The following is a 13,682-nucleotide window of genomic DNA, read 5'->3' on the forward strand; positions in this document are numbered from 1 at the left end:
TATGTAATGACAATTCCAGGCAATCCATATTAGCTTTATAATTCAACTTGCCACTGAGAAGGATAATGGGTCAGTAGTCTGTCCCAGTAAGCTTGCCCCACATTATCATTATTATCATCATCTTTATTTCTAGTCCTCCATCTCTCCCTGGAGGAACTCAGGGTGGTTTACACATAAAAAGACAAACATCCAATGCCTCAACATAATACAGGATAATGGATAGTAACAGCAGAAAATTTACAATGTAGGAATTAAGCATCAAAATAAAATAAAGACATAAAGACACACTAAAACATAAAAAACTAAAACATAAGTAAACTTTACAATATACACCCTTAAAGCAAATTAAGAGACATTACATTAAAAATGGCCGACACTGGTGCTTCTTTTAAGATGTATCATAACAGCCATATAATACAAGTGGGTTAGCTAGTATTTAAAGTGTCCTAGTCCTTCTCCTCTCCATATGCTAAAGTGCATAGGTGCATTTTTAGAAGTTTCTTAAAGGAGAAGAGAGAGGGGCATTTTTATTTCTTTAGGGAGGAGTTCCAGAGATGGGGAGTGATCACAGAGAAGGCCCCTCTCTTGTTCCCACCAACCTAGCTTGTGGCGGGGGTGGGATTGAGAGGAGGGCCTCCTCTGTAGACTGCAGTACATGTGATGGTCTATACAGAGAGATGTAATTAGACAACTAGCCTCAACTTAGCAATTGCCTCAAAACTCTTCAGACCAGGCTTCACCATGTGTCATCTCTGGTTGGTTGTAGATGAAGGGACGGGTTGGAAATATGAAATCTGAGCCTCATTGTGCCCAGCTTAGCATTGTTTCACTTCTGCCTTCCCTGCTCTCCCTCACTTACCAGTGGTTCTCATTTTATATATATTTATATATATACTAATTTCTTTCCTCTCCTTCCCAGAGGCAATCTCCTTCCTAACCTCACAACTGAACACATTCAGAAATGCCGATTTCACCCAGAAAAGCAGCCGTTCTGCCCAATCTTGCGTCTTGGGGACATCGTGAAATTTGCGGGCCAAAACTTTTCATCATTGGCTATGACGGTGAGAATGTGTGCTACCAAGATGTGATGTTGTCATGGATGCCATTGGCAAGAAAATGGCCCAGGCACAATTTTTAAAATGTAAGAGTTTTGGGGCTTCTTGAGGGGGCAGACTTTGGGACTTAGAGTTCCCAGATGCCGCGGTTTGCTCATCCTTCTTCCAGAAGCTGTTGAACAGCAAACCTTACAGTTCTTTACCAATGGATATGCTGATGGGAGCTGCAATCCAAGGACACCTAGAGAACCACACTTTGCTGCAGATTAATTACTACTCATTTGCAGGCAACCATTACCCATTCAGGTTCACTGTTCAAATCCGGGGAGTGGGGTGAGCTCCCACTGTTAGCACCAGCTTCTACCAACCTAGCCGTTCAAAAACATGCAAATGTGAGTAGACTCATAAGTACTGCTCCGGCAGGAAGGTAACGGCACTCCATGCAGTCATGCCAGCCAAATGACCATGGAGGTGTCTATGGACAACTCTGGCTCTTAAGCTTAGAAATGGAGATGAGCACCACCCCCCAGAGTCAGACACGACTAGACTTAATGTCAAGGGGTAACCTTTACCTTTAGGGATCCTCACTCCAAGTGTAAAGGTGAGTTAGAAAAACAGCAAAGGGAAGAGTCTACCTCTCTATTATTTTTAGTGTTTCCGACTGCAGCAGAGCACAGGAGTGTTCATTGGGAAATTGGTCCATGTTAGATCTGAGAGTGTGTCTTTAGAATTGACACTGTGATCCCTGCCTTTGCTGGGCAATTTCAAATCTGTATGAATAGTTTTCTCCTAAAGTCTTGTCTTTTCTGCGCAGGGTGGAATAATTGGGATCAAGATTGGATGGGTTTGTGACCTGGACCATTCTGAGGAGCACTGCATCCCCCGCTATTCCTTTAATCGACTCGACAGTGTCTCTGAAAAGAGCAAAGTGTCTAGAGGTTACAATTTCAGGCAAGTTGAAAGCTGCAGTCCTGAATCAAAGCTACCCCCAGAAATGCCTCCTTCCACTGCAATCTTTTATGAACTAAGATTCCTCCCTACAGACTCCCAGCTTCACTGTGACTTGCAAGCATGCTGTCCCTTAGCCTCACCTGCCCACCCAGAGGCCTTTCATCTGGATTCCTGAGACACAGAGTTTATTTCACAGAAGTTACACACATAAGTCTATGGATGCAAAGAATATTGGTAGATTTCTTCATCCAGTCAACATTCTTTTGAAAATATTGTTCACCCCTCTGCAGGAGTGAAAAGAGTAGCAGGTGTTTTAATTCATAGCAAAAAGATGTTTGCATTCATAGAGAGATAGTTCTGAGTGTGCAAAACATGTTCTGCACAAAAGCAATGATTAGAAGATCTGCAGAAAAACCCTTGTAATTTCATCAAGTAGAAAGAATACTTTTGAAAATTTTTGTATGTAGAAATGACAAAATAAGCAAATATCTACATTCATCCTTAAGAGGTATCTAACATGTATTCGAATTAATGTGTGCTCATACTTCCATGTAGTTGGACATAGGGGATGACTTGATGCTAAATTAATATATGCTTTACATACAGAAAGTCCCTACTTTATAGAATCATAGAATAGTAGAGTTGGAAGAGACCACATCGGCCATCTAGTCCAACCCCCTTCCATACAGGAAAAGCACAATCAAAGTTCCCCTGACAGATAACCATTCAGCCTCTATTTAAAAGTCACCAAGATAGGAGTTTCCAGCACACTCCGAGTTCCACTGCTGAACAGCTCTTACAGTCAGTAAGTTCTTCCAAATGTTCAGGTGGCATCTCCTTTCCTGTAATTTGAACCTATTGCTATGAGTCCTAATCTCCAGGGCAGCAGGAAACTTGCTTGTCCCCTCCTCCTTGTATATATTCTCAGGTAACAACTGATAGGAAACACTCTTTGATTTGAAACTTCATAGTACCTGCCATGCAGAGCAGACAATACCGGGCTTGATAGACAAGTAATCTGACTGCCTCTAATGTATTTTTGGATCTTTTATTGTCCTCATTTTTTATAGCACACCAGCAACTACTTCACTGTGTGCAATTTCAGAGATGGAAAACACACAACCTTCCAAATGTTTTTAGACCTAAGCTGCTATCAGCTCTAGTCAGCATATTCTCTACTGAGGAATGCTGGGAGTTTCAGCCCATGATTCTGGAGATCTACACAATTCATATCACTTCAGGTACTACAGGCCCGTAGTCAGGATTTCGTTTCGGGGGGGGGGGGGGGCTAAAAAATTTTCAGGGGGGTTTGGGGGGGGGCTGAGTTTTGGGGGGGGGGGCTGAGTCTGAGTGAAAGAGGGTCTAGCCTAGCAAACCTTTTGTATCATTACCCCAATACCCCCATGCATATGGGATATATTGAGTATGGTGATCAGATCATGATATGAATAAACATAACAGTTTAAATAATGCAGCAGTAAGGCTTTTTCGCGAATCACCATGAGAATTTCGGGGGGGGGGGGGCTGAAGCCCCTCAACCCCCCCCCCCCCCCCGGCTACATGCCTGGGTACACAGATGGTCCTGAAAAACCAGGAGACACTCTGTTATAGCCACAGAACCAGCTGGGTCTCCTTTTGTATCACTATGCCAAAATCTGATTGCTTGAGTCCCCAAAGAATATGCTGCTCTAAAACCTCACCATTGCCTTTCTGTTACATGAGGGATGTGTCCAGACATGGTGCTGGCATAAACAGGTCATGTACATGTGTGGATCCATGCTCACTTTTCTCTTGCCCACAGGTATGCCAAGTACTACAAGCGAGAGAATGGCACAGAGTTCCGCACACTGATGAAGGCATATGGCATTCGCTTTGATGTTCTGGTATATGGCAATGTGAGTGAACCTGCACAAATCCAAATCAATATGTGAAGAGAGGGCTGTTGAGAGAAGCCAGCTCCCAGGGCTAATTTTAAGCAGGACTAGAGCAGCAGTAGTCTTTGAGATATTATAATTCTCATTATTCTGAGCCAGCATAGCCAGTGCTGAAGATTTAGGAAGGTACAAAGTAAGTGAAAATCTGGGTAACCATGGTTGCCTATTGCTGATATTTTCATATGCCCTCATTGGCCAACCCTGATTCCCCTGCAGTCATTGAAGAAGAAAAAAAGCTGAGGCAGCAAGGAAGCTTGTTCAAGCCTCCCCTTCTGAATTAGAACCTTCCTTTGTGAGTAAGATGAAATATTAATTAATTAATCAATTAATTAATTGATCAGAATTGCATTGGGAACAGTGTACATATGCCTAACAGGCATATTTGCTCTTTAAGTCCTTTGGGGAGGGCCTTGGGGGGAGCAGAATTTCTGCAGGGGTGTTTTAGTGTTATAATTTAAAGAAAAGATTATGATCCAGACTAAAGCACTTTACACTAGATCCTACTCAGATTGTTAGGGCATGTGTATCAGGCCTCCAGCCTCACTGATTTCAATGGTAAATAAAATATGTGTATTTACAACTCCCTCCCCCCCAGAACCGCATGCTTGTATTTCAAGAAATGTTGCCCTCCAATTCCTGTGACCAGAAAAGATGAGAGCTTCCCTTTTTGATGGAAGGATTTCAGACAAAGTAGAAAGTGTTCCAATGTTGGGAAATCAACCACAGGAGTCTGATTTGTAACATGCTCTCAGTCTAGACTGGGACCCCATATTCCTGTTGAAAATTATCCTTGCACAGCCACTGTTTGCCTTCAAAAGTAATATTTGCCATAAATACTATTTTGGGGGGGGGGGGGTTACTTTTTACTTTGCAGCACCTAAGTTATGTTGTAAATGTATGTTGGTTGAGTTCATTCCCTTCTGTGTCAATTTTACTATTTCTGTTACATCTATAGTAATGGGGCTGATTGAATTCATTTTCAATGAGAAGAAGCTACAGTAACCTTTTTAACCAAATACGGTAATTCTCTCTCTCACACACACACAGCTAGGTAGGTAGGTAGCTATCTAGCTAGCCCTGATGGCTTTTCTACATATTTATTTCTGCAGAAAAATGCACAGGTCCTAGGTCGAAATCCGGACTATGCACTGTGTCAGGAACTGTAGCTGCTGTTTTCCCCAAATAAAAAAAATGGTCAGGTGAAACATACTTTTCAAAATATGCACATATTGTCATGTATGCTTTGTCTCAGAATCCCTCTGTTTAGTTTGCATTGCTGAGAATTTTCATTCCATGCAAAACACTTGGGATTTTATCCCACAGGATAAGCAAAGCGTTTGACATTGTTGGTTTTCCCTTAAGCTTCAGAATGCCTCCTTTGGAAATTAAACAGATGATTTTCCTACCCCATCACACCTTCTCCTTTTCTCTGCTTTCATTAGGATTTACCCATTTGATTAGCCATCACATGGTAGAGATTTGTCCCCTCCCCTTGTCCCTCCAGGATTTCAATTATTTATCTTTTCAAAAAAAAACCTGTCCAGATCGTAGGACCTAATTTTAAATTAACATTGATCTTTCCCCAAACCTCTCTATTGGCGATCATAGGAAGTGGTTTAAAAAAACAACCCAGTGGTTTAAAATTAATCCTGATCTTTCCCCAAGCTTCTCTATTGGAAGGAAGTGGTGTGAAATTAACCCTGATCTTTCCCCAAGCTTCTGCATTGGGATCACTAGGAAGTGGTGTTAAATTAATCCTGATATTTTTCCAAGCCTCTGCATTGGCCATGGTAGGTTTAAAATTGGGGAAATTGGCATTTCAGCTCCTCCCACACATGGTGTCATTGTTTTATTTACAAGTGTGCAACAGGGATTAGCATCACATGGGAAACTGGCCATTATGCCCATCTCTATGCTGGGAATTTAAAAACAAGTCAGTTGCTAACTAGCTTTGGAAACATTGGGGAAACCCAACAGTTTAGTAATGGCAAAATACCTCAGCTCCATGGTTGAAGCTTGCATCATGTAAAAGGCACCGATATTTCTTAAATGTGTAGAAATTCCGATTTTACTGCATGGGATGAAGTCCTTGGACGGACCTTAGAAAATACTACTTTGGGGGAATCCCAGAATTACACAGCTGGATATGTTAGGAAAAGGTATAATTTTTTTCTATATTGAGGTGCCTCTAAATAATAGAGGGCAAAAATAAAAATAACAGTTTGTGGCTGGTGAAAATAGCAAAAACATTAGGATATGTCAGTTATTCAGTGATCCATCTAAGGGTATACATTTGGTGGATTCCCAATTGCCACATAGCTCCTATTCTCTCTGTGGGCATGCATTGAGAACCACTTGTCTAAGAGAAGATGTAAGGCCTTATGCCCCCTCGTCTAGAGAATGGGGATGTAGAAGTAAACAGCCCCAACTAAACAATGTTATGCTTCTTCTGAGGAATAATGGATTCTGACAATTAAACAGACACTACTTAAGGTAAAAGTGTGAGATTTCCCTGTCATTGTACCATTGGTAACTGAAGCCATTCATGAGAAGATGCAAGATACTAGAGAACAAGAAGTTTCATGACTTGCCAAGAAACTATGTCCGGAGTCTGTGAAAGATGGCCATCTGGATGGTGGGAGTTGTAGCCCAGCTGTTCCTAGCTTGGCCCATTTTACAACAGGAAGACAGAGAGCCCCTTTGTTGGCATAGTTGCTTTTCCTCTCATATCTGGGACAGACCATGATTATTTGGAGGGACACCCTCTATTGAAATAGGCTAACTCTCCCTTGTATTCTCTCAGGCTGGGAAGTTCAACATCATCCCAACCCTCATCAATACTGTGGCAGCCTTCACATCTGTTGGGGTGGTAAGTCATTTGGTTCCCCTGAATGTTTCATCATCTCTCCTCCTTGTACTGTTTATTTAAAGTAAGTGCCACCTTTGTGTATCAGGAAAGAATTTTCATTTTAACAACCCTTTAAAATGGGCCTGGGGGACTACACATGACCATTGGGCCATATCATATTGAGATGACCAGAATCAAACTCCTTTGTCAGAAAGGGAGTCACATTGGGTCTCATTTGGAAGAAAGGCAAGAAAATTAATGAATTGGTTAATCAATTATGAAAAGAGTGCAGTTGAAAGATAAAGAACTGTACTTAATAAAAATAAGACATCCCCAAAAATAAGCCATAGTGTGCCTTCTTGAGGAAAAATAAATATAAGACAGTGTCTTGTTTTTGGGGAAATTGGTATATTGCCGCATGCCTTGTGTTATTTGATATCAAAAATATTTTAGTCATTTATGGGAGTGGGGTGTTGCGGGTTTTGATAAATCTTTGACAGTTCATTAAAACTCTGGCAGGTCCCAAGGGCAGAAGACCATTGGGACCCGCCAAATACATTGCAGTTGTCCATTCTACCCTAAAGTATATCTATCAGAAAACAGAGCTTTGTGAAATGAGTTGCTTGATCTTGGAGAACTCCATCAGATGAAGGATAAAGGTCTCAGCTTGGACAGGAAACTTTTTTGTTTATTCCAAAAATATTGACTGGTATACCATCAGCCTTGCTCCTTCATCTCAACTATTTTTCCTGTTGTTTTCTCCAAAGGGTATCTCACCTGTTTTTTGTTTGTTTGTTTGCCTTTAGGGGACAGTTCTCTGTGACATCATTCTCCTCAACTTCTTGAAAGGAGCAGATCAATATAAGGCAAAGAAGTTTGAAGAGGTGAGTTAGTGCAGTCTCACAGAAAAAAGTACATGAGTGACATGATATGTTCTGGTAGCTTTCATTCTTTTCAGATACCAGGCACATCTTTAGTACAAGCCTACATTCTTGGGAGAGGTCGGATTACATTTCTTTAAAATGCTGCTGCACAACCCCCACGCACATGAGAGTCAGACTGATATCCAGCAGTGGATCCTGGTTCACAGCAGAATACTAAAATGTAGTTTGTGTTCATTGTGGAAAAACTATCTGCTCTTCCATTTCTCATTCCCCTGAGTCTGTGTGTCTTCCCCTATGACAGCCAGAGTTCTTTTTTGCTGACTATTAATATTTCCCCTTAAACCTACCTATCTTGAATGTTTTCCTAATTTCATCTAAATGCTTCTCCTCTGTTTCTCATTTCTCTATGGTCTGATACTGCTGGAATCAGGTCTCACTGGTCCAAATTAATTCAGTCCGCTTCATGGCTATGTAAGAATCTAGACCAGGGGTCCTCAAACTTTTTAAACAGAGGGCCAGGTCACAGTCTCTCAAACTGTTGGAGGGCTGGATTATAATTTGAAAAAAGCATGAATGAATTCCTATGCACACTGCACATGTCTTATTTGTAGTGCAAAAAACACTTTAAAGCAATACAATAATTAAAATGAAGAACAATTTTAACAAATATAAAGTTATTAGTATTTCAATAGGAATTTCAATTAGTATTTCAATGGGCTTGCTTTTGGCTGATGAGATAGGATTTTTGTTGTAGTGTGCTTTCAAGTCATTTCAGACTTAGGTTGACCCTGAGCAAGGGCCGGGTAAATGAACTTGGAGGGCCGTATCTGGCCCTCGGGCCTTAGTTTCAGGAACCCTGATCTAGACACAGTCTTACAATTCTTAGCCTGATCATCAAACCACAGCTGGGCGCATATGTTTTTTGCATCCCACAAGTTTTGTTTCAGCTCCAGTCCAAATTCTGCCCCAAGTAAACTCTCAGGTTCTATGTGAAACACTTTGAAAGTAGAAAGAACTCATCCATGCCATTAAGTTGTTAATTGGTCTTTCTCTTCCTCTTTCCATCTTTGCACCCCCTTCCTAACTAGGTATCAGAGAAAGTGTTGCGATCAGATACTTCCATCAATCCTGTTTATCAGAGTAACCAGACGTTGGAGGGCCGTTATGAGGAAAAGCATTCAACGGATTCTGGAGCTTTCTCACTTGGGCTCTGATGCATAAGGAACCAGGGAAAGGACTGTAATAATGTATATATATTGTTCTTCATTATCATGGGTACCACTTTGCACAATAGCCTTCAGTCAGAAATTGGAGTGTAGCTGCAGGTGGAAGAGGAGAAAAAAATGATGGTATTGCTCTCCAAATAAGAATGCAATTGTTATTTCACTTTTCAAATTTCTAAACTTACAGAAACTTAAAATTTCAGCTAAATATTTAAACATACTTTTAGGTTGCCAGAGAAAAGGAGCAGGCAAAATCATGAAGGAACAGTAAATGCAGGAAATATTACAGCTCTAACTGCAAACAGTTTTCAGCTTTCACACTCTTCAAAGCTATAACTAAGGGAAGGAGACTGAAGGAAAATTTCAATGGGGTGGGGGTGGGGGGCAGAATTCTTATGGACTTACTTACTTACTCACTTACTTAGACAATCCCTTGTAGTTTGAGGATGATGGTTCTCCAAGTGTAGTGTCTTGGTGGTGGGATCAAAGGTGGCTGTGGAGCCCTATTCTTGATCCGCATGTTCTCCCACAGTGAGGACATCGGTTTCCATGTGGAAAGCAGTCCCGGTCAGGGTTGGCTTGATAAGCCTTCCTCTTGGCACATTTCTCCCTTTCACCCTCCATTCATGCCTCTTTGAATTCTGCAGCACTGCTGGTCACAGCTAACCTCCAGCTAGAGTGCTTAAGGACCAGGGCTTCCCGGTTCTCGGTGCCTATGCCACAGTTTTTAAGGTTCTCTCTAATCCCATCTTTAAATCTCTTCTCCTGTCCACCAACATTATGTTTCCTGTTCTTGAATTGGGAGTATAGTAACTGTTTTGAGAGATAGTGATCAGGCATTCGGACAATGTGGCCAGTCCAGTGGAGTTGATGATGTAGGACCATCGCTTCAATGCTGGTGATCTTTGTTTCTTCCAGCACACTGACATTTGTCCTCCTGTCTTCTCAAGAGATTTGCAGGATTTTTTGAAGGCAACACTGATAGAATCATTCCAGGAGTGGAGTGTGACATCTGTAGACAATCCACATTTTGCAGGCATATAGCAAGGTTGGGAGGACAATAGCTTTATAACAAGCACCTTGGTCTCCCTATGGATGTCCCAATCCTCAAACACTCTCTACTTCATTGTGAAAAATGCTGCACTCGCAGAGCTTGGATAATGTTGTATTTCAGTGTCAAAGTTGACTTTTGTGGAGAGGTGGCTGCCAAGGTAGTGGAAATATTCAACATTTTTTTTATAGACAGCAATGTTCTCATAGCTCTCCTACCCTCTATAGCTACACCACTGGTAACAATTCCTCTCATAACATTGAGGGATTGGTAGTTGGTACCTCACATTTCCCATTCTTCCTCTTTTTTCCCTCAGGAACACATAATGGCTCACCTTTCCATGGGAAAGTGTCAAGTTTTCTCTAGACCAAAACCCCTTCCTTCTCGTTTTTTTCCCAGAAATTTGCTACAACCGAAGTATTATAACTGAACAAAAAGGAGCTATGTCATGCTCCACCAGTGAGCCATTAATATGTTTTCAATATTAGAATTAAGAAATATTACCTGAAGAAAGAGCTCCAAGAAGCAGTCAATGAAACTGAGAAATGCATAGCTTGTAAGTAATGTGTCTGAAACTAAAAACATATACCCATGTTGCCTAAATAGTTCCTGTCATCTGTTAGGCTATGATACTACAGACACTGCACTCATGGCAAACATCCCCATAGTTGAGTAAAGGATTCATCCCCAGTTTTCCCACTGTCATATTGAGTAAAGTAAAAAAAAAAATGACTAGCAGGCCTTAGGCAAAGTGTTGAATAATACCGAAATAAAAAAATAAACAAATAAAAGGCATGCATAATTTATTAGATGAGAAAGTATTGTGACCTTCCAAGAATTTATCTTCTTTTTATTAATGTTGTTTGGAATTCCCTATGTCCATGAGCTATGAACTATGAAGACAGATCCACTGAAGGAGAAAGCACCAGGGGACTTTTAAAATGTCTGTTTAATTTACCAAATTACAAGCAGGCCTATTAAAGGGAAGCAGATTTTGCAGCAGGCAGCACCACTGCTTCAAGTTACCCTAAATAACTCAGGACTCTGACTTCTGCTAATCCAGATCATTGATTCAACTTGCACAATATTGTCTCTACAAAAGAAAGAGGGTTGCTAATTATGTGGGACAAATCTGGCCTGCCAGGACAGTTCCTCTCTTCCTTGAAGGCAATAGGGAAGCCCATCCTCAAATCCCTGTCCTCGAGAGAGCAAGTGAGTTAAAACTTTATGCCTGCAGCTCAATCAACTCCACTCTCCCCATTCCAAATAGAAAAGCTGGCTTAGAGCACATCAGAATGGAGCACTCCTCAGAAGTCTGGTTGCATCCACTTCCCATGTTCCACATTTTTCTCCATATCAGGGAATCTTCCAGAGGAATACACATGAGCTCAGGCCTCGTCTGATGCCCAGAAAAATGGCTTCTCTAGGCATAGCCTGTATCTCATTGCCTCTCGTTCACTTTCTAGTTGGGATAAGCAACAGGCAAATCCCAATCCGGTACTTGGAAAAGCCACTTCTCCTTATGTCACCCAAAATCCTCCAGCCACAGTTTGCTGCCACAGCCAGCCCACGGAACTGGCCACTGCCTAGTGGAGCCATTCCTCCGGCCAAAGGCCCAGTTCCTTTCTCCCTTCCTCTTTTATGAACAAATGCAAAATGTCTTGTTGGGCAGAAGAATTCCCTATATATTTATCAGTTGTCTAGGGGCGATTCCAGACATACATTAACCCACTTCAGAGCAGGTTTAAGATATAAACCCCACTCTGAAGGGGGTTTATATCTGCACAACTAAGGAAAAAACCAGGCTTTGTCTGTTGGCTATCCACATGTCCCAAAAATTTTCGGGATGGCATCTGCCCATCCAAAAAAAAAAACAAAACCCAAAAAGGCTTAAAAATAAAGAAAACCTTACCAGGACACCATTAGACCTCTCTTCAGGTCTGATGCATCATTGGTATGTTCCATCAGGCCTGAAGAGAGGCCTAATTGCACCCTGTAAATTTTATTTCTATTTTTAAGGCTTGCGGGGGGGGGGGGGTGAGCACCACCCAGGAGCCCAGAAGGTGAGAAATGGGTGTGCGGACAGGCCCCTGTGTAGTCCCCATAGGGCCTGTAGCCTGTAATACCTGTGCCTTTCACAAAGACGGGGGTCTAATGGACTATCTAATTAATTCAGGATAAAGCAGGGACAAAGTTGAAGTACTTTGGCCACATCATAAGGAGACAGGAAAGCCTAGAGAAGACAATGATGCTGGGGAAAGTGGAAGGCAAAAGGAAGAGGGGCCGACCAAGGGCAAGATGGATGGATGGCATCCTTGAAGTGACTGGACTGACCTTGAGGGAGCTGGGGGTGGTAACGGCCGACAGGGAGCTCTGGCGTAGGCTGGTCCATGAGGTCACGAAGAGTCGGAGACGACTGAACGAATGAACAAAAACAACAAAGCAGGGTTTTCCTGCTTTGTCTTAAATTAATCCTTTTTTATTGTTTGGACACCTTCAGGAAAAGTGCAACAGGGCCCGGGATACGAGTTCTGCCTGGATGGGCTCTCCAATAGCCCTATGGGCAACTCAGAACTGGGATAAATCTGGTTCTCCACTGACTGCCCAGAGTTTTCAAACAGCCATCAAAAAGACTGAAACTGGACCCCTCAACAGGCAAATATGTGTGCCATCATGGACCCATGCCTCATCCCCAGTGTAACAACATGGATCATTGCAACTTTCCAATCCACTACCAATTATGCTATAGACACAGCTATCCCTGTTTCAAATTTATTTATTTATTATTATTTTATTTACTTTATTTGTATACCGCTCTTCTCAGCCCTTAGGCGACTCAGAGCGCTTTGCAACAATTTAGGTACACACAATATTCTCAACTACCTTTCCTTATATTTTTATATTCTTATACATCTCAGCCCTGATCTCAGACACTGCTCTGCAAGTAAGCAGTCACTTCAAAAATAAATTCTCCAAATCATTATTTTTCTACTGAAGAAAAATTCACCAATCATCTTTTACTCGTAACAAACAAATGCAAGCTATCTACATAACGAAAACATACCCAGCAGCATGAATTTGTATTGTAAATATTCTGTAGTATTGATGGGTAGATATCATGATGACAATGTAGCAAGGTTCTGGAGCATGTGATGGCTTCGCAACTTCAAGAGTTCCTGGATGAAGAAGATTGTCTAGATCCATTTAAGTCTGGGTTCAGGCCTGGTTATGGGACAGGGAAAGCTTTGGTCACCTTGGTAGATGACCTATATAGAGAACTGGGCAGGGGGAGTGTGTCCCTGTTGATTCTCCTGGACCTTTCAGCAACTTTTGATGCCATCAGCCATGGAACCCTTCTGGGTTGCCTTTCTGGGATGGGGCTCGAAGGGACTGTTCTTCGGTGGCTCCGTTTTTTCCTGGAAGGGCGGTCTCAGAAGGTGGTCCTAGGAGACACCTGTTCAACTCCTTCGGCATGGACGTGTGGGGTCCCTCAGGGCTCTGTACTGCCCCCCATGATGTTTAACATATACATGAAACCGCTGGGAGAGGTCATCTAGAGTTTTGGAGTGCAATGCCATCTATATGCAGATGACCCAACTCTATCACGCCTTTTCACCTAATTCCAAGGAAACAGTTCCTGTGCTAAACCAGTGCCTGACAGCTGTAATGGACTGGATGAGGAGGGTGGGGGAAATGAAGCTTAATCCAGACAAGACAGAGTGCTTCTAGTCAACCA

The 13,682-nt window shown here is 42.0% G+C and overlaps 1 protein-coding gene across 1 annotated transcript in view; it reads left to right on the plus strand.

Annotated features, from left to right (window-relative positions):
* The window catches only part of P2RX3 (purinergic receptor P2X 3), a 32,563-nt gene extending 23,318 nt beyond the window's left edge, over positions 1–9,245 (plus strand). The window contains exons 7-12 of the mRNA XM_060754949.2: positions 920–1,061; positions 1,870–2,006; positions 3,808–3,901; positions 6,744–6,809; positions 7,595–7,672; positions 8,761–9,245. Of these exons, the coding sequence (XP_060610932.2) occupies positions 920–1,061; positions 1,870–2,006; positions 3,808–3,901; positions 6,744–6,809; positions 7,595–7,672; positions 8,761–8,886 (643 nt within the window). The 3' untranslated portion in view covers positions 8,887–9,245. The remainder of the gene's footprint in view (positions 1–919; positions 1,062–1,869; positions 2,007–3,807; positions 3,902–6,743; positions 6,810–7,594; positions 7,673–8,760) is intronic.
* The last annotated feature ends 4,437 nt before the right edge of the window (positions 9,246–13,682 follow it).

The sequence above is a fragment of the Anolis sagrei genome, chromosome 1 (assembly GCF_037176765.1).
Source record: "Anolis sagrei isolate rAnoSag1 chromosome 1, rAnoSag1.mat, whole genome shotgun sequence".
Classification (NCBI taxonomy): domain Eukaryota; kingdom Metazoa; phylum Chordata; class Lepidosauria; order Squamata; family Dactyloidae; genus Anolis; species Anolis sagrei.